The sequence below is a fragment of the Eleginops maclovinus genome, chromosome 4, assembly GCF_036324505.1.
Source record: "Eleginops maclovinus isolate JMC-PN-2008 ecotype Puerto Natales chromosome 4, JC_Emac_rtc_rv5, whole genome shotgun sequence".
Lineage (NCBI taxonomy): Eukaryota > Metazoa > Chordata > Actinopteri > Perciformes > Eleginopidae > Eleginops > Eleginops maclovinus.
In genome coordinates this window covers 10,290,497-10,300,125 of record NC_086352.1, presented here as the reverse complement: position 1 = coordinate 10,300,125, position 9,629 = coordinate 10,290,497, and the positions used below count along the sequence as shown (strand labels likewise).

General features: G+C 42.0%; 1 protein-coding gene across 3 annotated transcripts in view; it reads right to left on the bottom strand.

The window, feature by feature from the left end:
- Positions 1-5,452: 5,452 nt before the first annotated feature.
- The window catches only part of LOC134863174 (SH2 domain-containing adapter protein F-like), a 97,456-nt gene continuing 93,279 nt past the window's right edge, over positions 5,453-9,629 (bottom strand). For all 3 annotated transcript variants that reach the window (XM_063881506.1, XM_063881505.1, XM_063881507.1), the window contains one exon: positions 5,453-8,696. In XM_063881506.1, coding sequence (XP_063737576.1) covers positions 8,510-8,696 — 187 coding nt within the window. In that variant the 3' untranslated portion in view covers positions 5,453-8,509. The remainder of the gene's footprint in view (positions 8,697-9,629) is intronic.

Here is a 9,629-nt window from a genome sequence, read left to right as displayed (position 1 = left end):
GTAACATAAAAAGGAAGTTGCAGAGATAAGCTTTATTAACCTCCACTGATATGTTGCTTGTCAGGGTATTGTTTCCATTAGCTAAGCGCCCCCCCACCCCCACCCCCCCACCCCACACACACACACACACACACACACACAGCCTTATTACAGAAGGCTACATTTGCTTTGTCTGCTTGTCTCCCATCAGGGTATTTTAGGGGAGGACATACTGCGGGGCCCCCTCCACTACCTAGCGTTCTCCATTTACAGTAATTGCCCTGCTTAGTTTTATTGCTGCATCTGTGAATGTGACAGCTCAATCAGTGGATTGCCCTTTCATGAGCACAGCACCCAAACAGCCCTTTGTGTCCGTCTGTCCCCATTACTGTTTTATATGCATGCACACCTGCGGGCAATTTCCACCTCAAACTGCCTCCAAGGATATTTTAAAATCACAGCACTCCCACTGTGCTGAAGGACTCAGTGTCATAGTCTCAGCAAAACAATAGTGAATAAAAGTGCCATTGCCTTTCTAGTAAATTAAAAAGGAGACTGCTTGCCAAGATGAAATGGTGTTTCAAACCGAGCAGGAGTTTTGCATTTCCATTTAGACTGTGAACTCAGGTGCGGTCTGTGTTGCAGCACACAGAGATGTTTGTGTATTGTTTCTGGCTACTGTTTTTTATGCATAGACTGCCATCATAAGCCTCCTAACTGCAGCTTTCAGGAAGATTTGCCCTTGGAAAATCATAGGAAGTTGTCATGGAGACACTACGATATGCTGTCACACATATGGTATAGGAAAGCTGTTATTGCAAACCACATGTGGGTCCCTTTTGTTGTCAACTTGAGGGTATTGGATATATATAATCTATTGCTTGAGATGAAATCTTCTACTGAAAATCCATCCTCACGTCAACATAGAACTGAAATTGCTATACTCTACATGAACTGTTTAGTAATGTCTGCAACAGTCTTTCAAAAGCTGTTGAGCAATACCTGGGTCTATTTACCTTTTCTATAATTATTTAGAAGTTTTTATGTCTTTTTTACATGGTGCTTTGGTAACCTCAGAGGGAGTGGGAATAATATAAAAACATGTTATTTCTCTTTCTCTGCACCTACCACTTTATTTTTTTATTAGATAAATATAGTCCCTCTTTATTGGGCTTTGTCACAGAGAATTTGAAAAGCTGTAAATACCGACATTATTCTCCAATTGTATGAGACTTTCTCTTTGTGTTCTTTCCATTTACAATTGTTATTATAATGGTACAGTGCTAGATGCATATGTGAGGAAAAAGCACTTCAGAGCAGGAACAGGAAATGGCTTAAACAATTGGAAATATGCCTTTATAATGAATTAAGCCTGGGGCTTTGAAGCTGGCACCAATCTGCCCAATTACTCCCACAATGACCTGGGATTCAGGTAATGAGCAAGGTGCTGCACCAGCTCATTAAGGGCAATATGCTAAGCCAATAGAAACCATCAATGCCAGGCATTCAGAAATGGCGTAAAGCTCCTCTAATCAAGCCTTCACAGACAAGCAGAACAATGACAACACTATTCACTCCAGATGAAATCCTTCCGTGTGCCAGGGGAGCAGGAAAGGAGCAAGCTGGTATAATGCCCTCAGTATGCTTTTGTCTTTCTGAAAGGAGGCAACTCATGTGGTATTAACATAAGGTCTGTTACCTGAGATTGCTTTCTGACTGGTGTGACTGAGCGGAATATGAAATAAGGCTCAGATGGACATGAGGCCTTTCTATCCCCGTGTGGGCCATTCATTGCTTTCAAGCCTTGCTTTTATTCTTCCCTTTTTTCAGCAGTCTTTTGCTCCATAAAAGGGGCTTTGATGCATTTTATCCCAGGTGCGTTAACCCTTGAAGGAGCTTCTCTGGAGGAGAATAGAGCTGCAGCAGAGGAAGAGGCAAACATCATGAACAAACCGCTGCGAGAAACTTAAAATAGCAACTTCACTTCGTCCGAAGACGTGGACTGGACTGACTTAGATGAAAAGAAGAAACTATTGAATCTGGAAAGACAATACATTATGTGCATTAGCATGTGTGTGGAATCATTTCTTAAAAAATTTATACTGCCATTTCAAGAGAAAAGTAGCCAAAAAACACAAGAAATGGAGCATTGGTATTTTTTTACTCACCTTTACATCATGAAAAGTGTACTTCTGCACACAAATGTAGCAGCAGACTGTTTTATTATACACAAAGTTCTCCCTGGCCATTAAACTACTTGAGAGGCAGTGGATGGTCAATGTTTCCAAACATCAACCCCCTGTGCACTTCCTGAAAGACTGCCAGATGTTTTATGACCAAAGAAATGCTGTCACAGTGCAACAGTTCTAAGATTAGGCAACGATTAAGGATTTTAATGTTAAAATTGCCTTCAAAAGACCTGAATGAAGGCAGTTTCATTAACATTTAGCAGTAACACCCTCTGTGTGTGGTCGCTTGTTCGTTGTAAAGATGTGTCTTACTGAAAAATATGTCACAGTAACAGAAATGTTGTAGTTGCAAAGCATCCATCATCATATTTTGCGGATATTTCAAGACATGGAACTTTACAATGTGTTCAATTTACTTGCATTAGATAATGATTGATAACATTGATGGCCAAAAGGTGTTTGCAGAAAAGCATATAATAAAAAAAAGGAAAAAAAACAAACAGTTTTTACAATTCATTCTTTGAAAATGATTTGGTTTAATCGGATATTTAAGGAATTGACAATTTCTCCTATATCAATACCTAAGCCCAGGGTTAATCCAGTGAATTTCTTTTTCACAAACCTATAAAACAAAGTGTTACCATTAAAAATCCACAGTATTTTTTCTGTATGCAGCAGGGAGCCTACTTGTGCTGCAGGAAATATGAACCTCTGTAGCGTTCTTCAGACGGATACTTCTGGGATGAACAACAGAGTGAGGAAAAAAATGTGCAGGACTGTGCTATAAAGTGGATCAATAAAGGACAACAAGTGCTGGAGTACTGGCTAGATAATAGCTCTAGCTTTCTGTCCTTGGTGCAAACAATGGTCTCGCTTCATTATGAGTCAAAGGGCTTCACCATGGTTACTGGTGATGGTGAGGATATAGCTTAATAGCTTTTTCTCTTAAAGCTTTAGGTCCCCTATAATGCAAAATGCACTTCTGTAAGGAGACGCACAAAGTGTCAGAAAATACAACCTTCTATCTTTTCCTCCTTACCCACATCTCTAAAAACGGGAGTACAAACGAGCTGATCCAGATTTGCTTTGGTTATGACGTAATGACCGAAATGTGGGCTGGCTTTACGTTGAACTCCTGGCAACGTCCCGCCCACGTGACACGTCCCAACCTATCGTCCGCAATATACAGTGGGGCAAAAAAGTATTTAGTCAGCCACCAATTGTGCAAGTTCTCCAATTTAAAAAGATGAGAGAGGCCTGTAATTTTTATCATAGGTATACCTAAACTATGAGAGACAGAATGAGAAAAGAAAATCCAGAAAATCACATTGTAGGATTTTTAAAGAATTTATTTCAAATGATTGTGGAAAATAAGTATTTGGTCAATAACAAAAGTTCATCTCAATACTTTGTTATATACCCTTTGTTGGCAATGACAGAGGTCAAACGTTTTCTGTAAGTCTTCACAAGGTTTTCACACACTGTTGCTGGTATTTTGGCCCATTCCTCCATGCAGATCTCCTCTAAAGCAGTGATGTTTTGGGGCTGTCGCTGGGCAACACGGACTTTCAACTCCCTCCAATGATTTTCTATGGGGTTGAGATCTGGAGACTGGCTAGGCCACTCCAGGACCTTGAAATGCTTCTTACGAAGCCACTCCTTCGTTGCCCTGGCGGTGTGTTTGGGATCATTGTCATGCTGAAAGACCCAGCCACGCTTCATCTTCAGTGCCCTTGCTGATGGAAGGAGGTTTTCACTCAAAATCTCACGATACATGGCCCCATTCCTTCTTGCCTTTACACGGATCAGTCGCCCTGGTCCCTTTGCAGAAAAACAGCCCCAAAGCATGATGTTTCCAGCCCCATGCTTCACAGTAGGTATGGTGTTCTTTGGATGCAACTCTGCATTCTTTCTCCTCCAAACACGACGAGTTGAGTTTTGACCAAAAAGTTCTATTTTGGTTTCATCTGACCATATGACATTCTCCCAATCCTCTTCTGGATCATCCAAATGCCCTCTAGCAAACTTCAGACGGGCCTGGACATGTACTGGCTTAAGCAGGGGGACACGTCTGGAACTGCAGGATTTAAGTACCTGGCGGCATAGTGTGTTACTGATGGTAGCCTCTGTTACTTTGGTCCCAGCTCTCTGCAGGTCATTCACTAGGTCCCCCCGTGTGGTTCTGGGATTTTTGCTCACCGTTCTTTTGATCATTTTGACCCCACGGGGTGAGATCTTGCGTGGAGCCCCAGATCGAGGGAGATTAGCAGTGGTCTTGTATGTCTTCCATTTTCTAATAATTGCTCCCACAGTTGATTTCTTCACACCAAGCTGCTTACCTATTGCAGATTCAGTTTTCCCAGCCTGGTGCAGTTCTACAATTTTGTCTCTGGTCTCCTTTGACAGCTCTTTGGTCTTGGCCATAGTGGAGTTTGGAGTATGACTGTTTGAGGTTGTGGACAGGTGTCTTTTATACTGATAACGAGTTCAAAAAGGTGCCATTAATACAGGTAAAGACTGGAGGACAGAGGAGCCTCTTAAAGAAGAAGTTACAGGTCTGTGAGAGCCAGAAATCTTGCTTGTTTGTAGGTGACCAAATACTTATTTTACCGAGGAATTTACCAATTAACTCATTAAAAATCCTACAATGTGATTTCCTGGATTTTTTTTTCTCATTCTGTCTCTCATAGTTGAAGTGTACCTATGATAAAAATTACAGGCCTCTCTCATCTTTTTAAATGGGAGAACTTGCACAATTGGTGGCTGACTAAATACTTTTTTGCCCCACTGTAGTAAAGTCCCGAGGCTGAATCCCCTCGAGCTGCTCTGTGTGTCTGTGCATTCAGGAGGATGTCTGCAGGAGGGACTTAGAGTTGTTGTTTATATAATACATATAATGTCAGTGCTCTAGTGGTAAACACTGAGAAGTGTTTCAGAAATAATGCTTGATGTGGTTTGGAACATAATATGGGGTTTAATCACGGCAGCGTTTAGCCGAGTTTCTCCGTTATAAACGTCTCTCTTCAGACAGAGAGCTGCATGATGCTCCAAATGGGCGTGGCCATCTTCGGCTCAGCTCAAATTTAAAGCGACAGTCACAGGATCTGCACTTCAGGAACAGGGCTGAAATAGAGGGGGATGAGGCGATCTGTTTGGTGTTTTGAGCAAAACACTTCAGAGACATGTTTTGTATAGATATTGCCCTACACATTTTTTTCAAATATAGCATAATAGGAGACCTTTAAGTGTTTGAAAATAATAGAGCTGAGACATTATATCACACATTAACTCATAAACCCAATTTTTATTTATTTTGAACCTTGATGCCTCTTGTCCCCATACATTACATTCAGTATATACATTTGGCCATGAGGGACTGTACAGATATGTTATAGTAGTGCATACATACATGGCAGGGAAATGTACACAAAGGAAACTCATACATGCCACTTTAGCACAGTAAAGTGAAACACAAGATACACACGGGGCAAGTCAATGGCTGATGGTTGCTCACACACACACTCACACTTTTGTTATGGGTGCTGTGCACACAAGCACACTTTAAGACACTTCTGAGGGAGGAGAAGTGCTCTTTCAGGATGTAATGATAGAAATATGTGAAGAGTGTCTGCTGATTGCAGCATATCCCCCCCCCCTGTCTCCCCCCCCTTACATCCATTTCCCTTTCTCCTTATAGCTAAGGCCTCTCTCTAGGCAGTGCGGCCGCCACACACAGGCTCTTTCCTTTTAGTAGAGTAGTTTTCATCAGCAGCAGTAACTAAATAAAGAGCCTCTACTGTCAACTTTTGTTATCTTACACAGGGAACATAGAGGATACATCACACATATAGTTTATTTAATTTCTTCTTAGGATATCTTCTCTCAAGAAAATACATAGGTCCACTTCGACAACATACCGTTCCTTAATAAAGCTGCAGAGGTTACATACTTATCTGATGATAGCAACATCTGTCTGCTCACTTACTGCACCAACAAAATAAACCTCTCTCTTCTTACTCTTCTCTTTAACATTTCAAACATTCTGCTGATTATATCTCTTCTCGTGGAAATCTTGTACCATCACATTTGTCATAAACATTTGGTGGAGGCACACACTCCAATACATTTCCCTTCAATGACAGCAGTTCATAGTTGCATAGCACACAGCAGGGTCCATATGTTTTGACTTTCTATTTACAGTGGTCATGCTCGCATAAGTCTGTTTCTAATTCCTAGTGTCTTCACCTTGGACCAAAGCCCCCTATAATTTCCATTTTTACTGGGATTTGCTCTTCAACCACAGAAATTTGCAACTCATAAGACTGACAAATGTTTGCTGTTTAGTGCTACCAACATTAGGCCCTCTGATTAGACTGAGCCTATTCGTTGTTATTAGTCAGAAGTAGTATTTACTGTAGGCTGAAGTATTATTGGACACATAAGAGTCCTATGAGTTGCTTGAATAAAATGTGGTTGTTCAAAAAAAACAAGAGGCCATTTAAATAAAAAAGTCATTGGGCTGTCTTCTAGTTTCTTGGTTTCAAAGAGGAACAAATAAGGTTCTGACAGCCAAAGAGTTCAAGAAAAGGGCTGTTCCCTGTTTGTACCAGCAAGGCTAAATCACTGGAACTCACAATGTCTGAGCACACATTCTCATATGCATACATATCACTTTTCCTTTCATGTTGGACGCGTTTGACACATGCATACTCATCACATTCACAAATGTATGCACATCTGGTGGTAAAGGGTAGATGATTCAGACATTTCAATACAAAGAGGAAGCATGAAAGGTTGAAGGTAGGCATTTTTTTTTTCTGGTTCTAACAGGCTGCGCTGTGATTGGTCCGGAGGAGAATATGCAATCGTCTCTCATGTGAGGTTTGACAATCCCCTTGGTCAGGAGACGCCGTGACTGGTTTCCCAAAGTCAGGCCACTGAGGCAAACGTGCATTGAGCAGAACTAGGAACAACAAAAATGCAAAGCACCACAGGTAAAGAGGCTGGAGTAGTCCCAAACAACACGATCACATCGGCACGGAACAATGAGGGCCAGGGGGCCATCACAAAAGAGTAACACATCAGTAATGATTACCCCAGAATAAATTACAGTCACAGAACAATCGTTAAAAGCAGAACTGGAAATCAGCTGATCTAGCGGACTGATTCGACCCATGCATTATAAGGCATTAACCAAACATCTGTTACTGACATCACACAGTTTCATATTAGTGACTATACATACAAATGCTGATCTGAAAATCTACTTTTGTTTTCATTAAAAAAAAATCTTGTAATTAAAAAACATATCCATAAACTGATGATGTCATTTTAAGGGAATTGGGAATGTCATAGGGAGAGCCGATCGATGTCTGCAATCCCATTGTACCTATTGATCTGCAGATGGGCGAATGAAATTGATTTTCTGAGGTAGACAATGCAGGCATATTTCATTCTCCCGATGCAAAGCCATTCTAAGGAGGGGTCGCCGGGCTAATTTGGTCCATTTGGACAGGCTCTGGTCTCCAGCCTCGGCCAATTGTACTGTGTCAGATGAGTTGACCCATCCATCATGATCTCCTGCCTGTCCCGCCACCATGGTACTTACACCGTCATTGGTGTGATACACCCCCCCTGTGATGGATAGCAGACAGCATGTACTATGACAAGATCGAGAGATCAGTGTGCACTGCTTACAGGCCTGTTATTTCCACACAGCTGGGGACTCACCGTTCATACAAGGCCAGTTTATTAAATATCCAGACCACTGTACGAGGCCCATGTGCACAATATCCCTCAACAGGCCTCATAAATGTCGCTTCCCTTACACGGCTCTTACAATCTTCAAGTCCTCTTACAAACAATTACAGAATCAACAGAGCCTAACCAAATGAGCGTACACAGTTTTATGATGTGCACTCCTAGGACAAAATATTTTCTGGGAAAAGGTAGACCCCAGTGACACGTTACAATGTTGTACCTCTCTATTTCTTTGAGTGTTAAGTGCTTAGGGATATCAGCTGAAGAATCAGTGAAATGATGTTCATCAGTTGGTCAGTCTGTGATGTAATGAAGTGGGTGTCTGTCATAAATAAAATAAAATAAAATAATAAAGCCTTCTGCCTCATTGAGTCTGTACAGTATGTGTCAGATAGTGTGCAGTCGGCCTCCAAAACAGGTCTGGAATCCGTTGGCTAGTGAGGTGAGTAAGGATCAGCAGTTTCGGGATGCCACTGTTCAAATTCCCATGAGCCTTCTGGGCACTGTCCAGAGGGACAGGAAGCGTGGAGCCACAGGGTTGCCCGGTGGGTACGGCAGGGGCCTGCCGGTGACCCGGAGCACTATAGTGTCCTGATGGCTACGGGGTACAGCAGGGACATGTGTTCGGCACCCTTGATGGGCAGCTTGCGGCTGGAGTAGAAATAGATGATCTCAGGCACGCTGTCAAACGGGCAGCTGTTCTGGCCCAGGATGTACTTGCTCTCCTTCGTCCGTGACAGCTTCATGTGCATGAAGCCCTGGCTGCTCCTGGGGACAGAAGAAAAAGGGAGGCACAGAAAATATGTATTTATTATTTCAAAACAAGAGGAAGAGACTGCTTTATGTATTATATGTCCTAAAGTTACAGATTCCACCTTCAATCCTGCATGAAAATCAATTATTTGTGCAAACCGAGGAGGAACCAGACAGCTCTGAGACAGTTCAGGGATAAATGCTAATATAAGGGTCTTGTTTACATAAAAAAAGCTAGAACTGCAATTTAAAAATACCCTGCGTTACAAAAAAATCACTTTCCCCATAAACCAATCAGAATGCAACGTCTGCAAACCTTTTGACAGGACACGTTCTAGTTATTTGTTTTACCTAAAGCTTTCTCAGAGCCTGAAAAAGCTATTTTCATGTGCATGTGTTGTCATTTTAATGTGCACGGCAGGACCACACAGGGGGGCACAATCAATTATGCAATGGGCCACACAACATGGAACATGTGGTAGTTAGCCCAAAACACAAAGTAGAGCTAAAGCTAATGGGAACGCCATCATTTTCAATGTTTTAATAAACACACAAGTCCTAAATCTTTATTGAGGGTGGTGCAGAAAGAAAAGAAAAGCATTTTTTACTCCAACCCATCATGTAGATATTTGGATAGAACTTTGATGAGCTACATGGGACTTGAGGGGATTACAGAAGTCATTAGGATACATCCTCTAGGAAACATGTGCAAAAGTATGCAATCCATTTGATAGTTGATGAGATATTTCAGTCATGACCAGAGTAGTGTCCCACCCGACCATCACTACTGCGCCTGGAGACATGTAGCATGGCTAAAAACCAATTTAGGGAGAGAAGTATGGCAGGAGCCTGAATATATGGGGGACTCAGCAGATCGCCCCTCCTTGACAGCTCCTTCCTCATTTGCTCCCAGAGTAGTCGCTCCCTACAGTACGTGACAATGTTCTG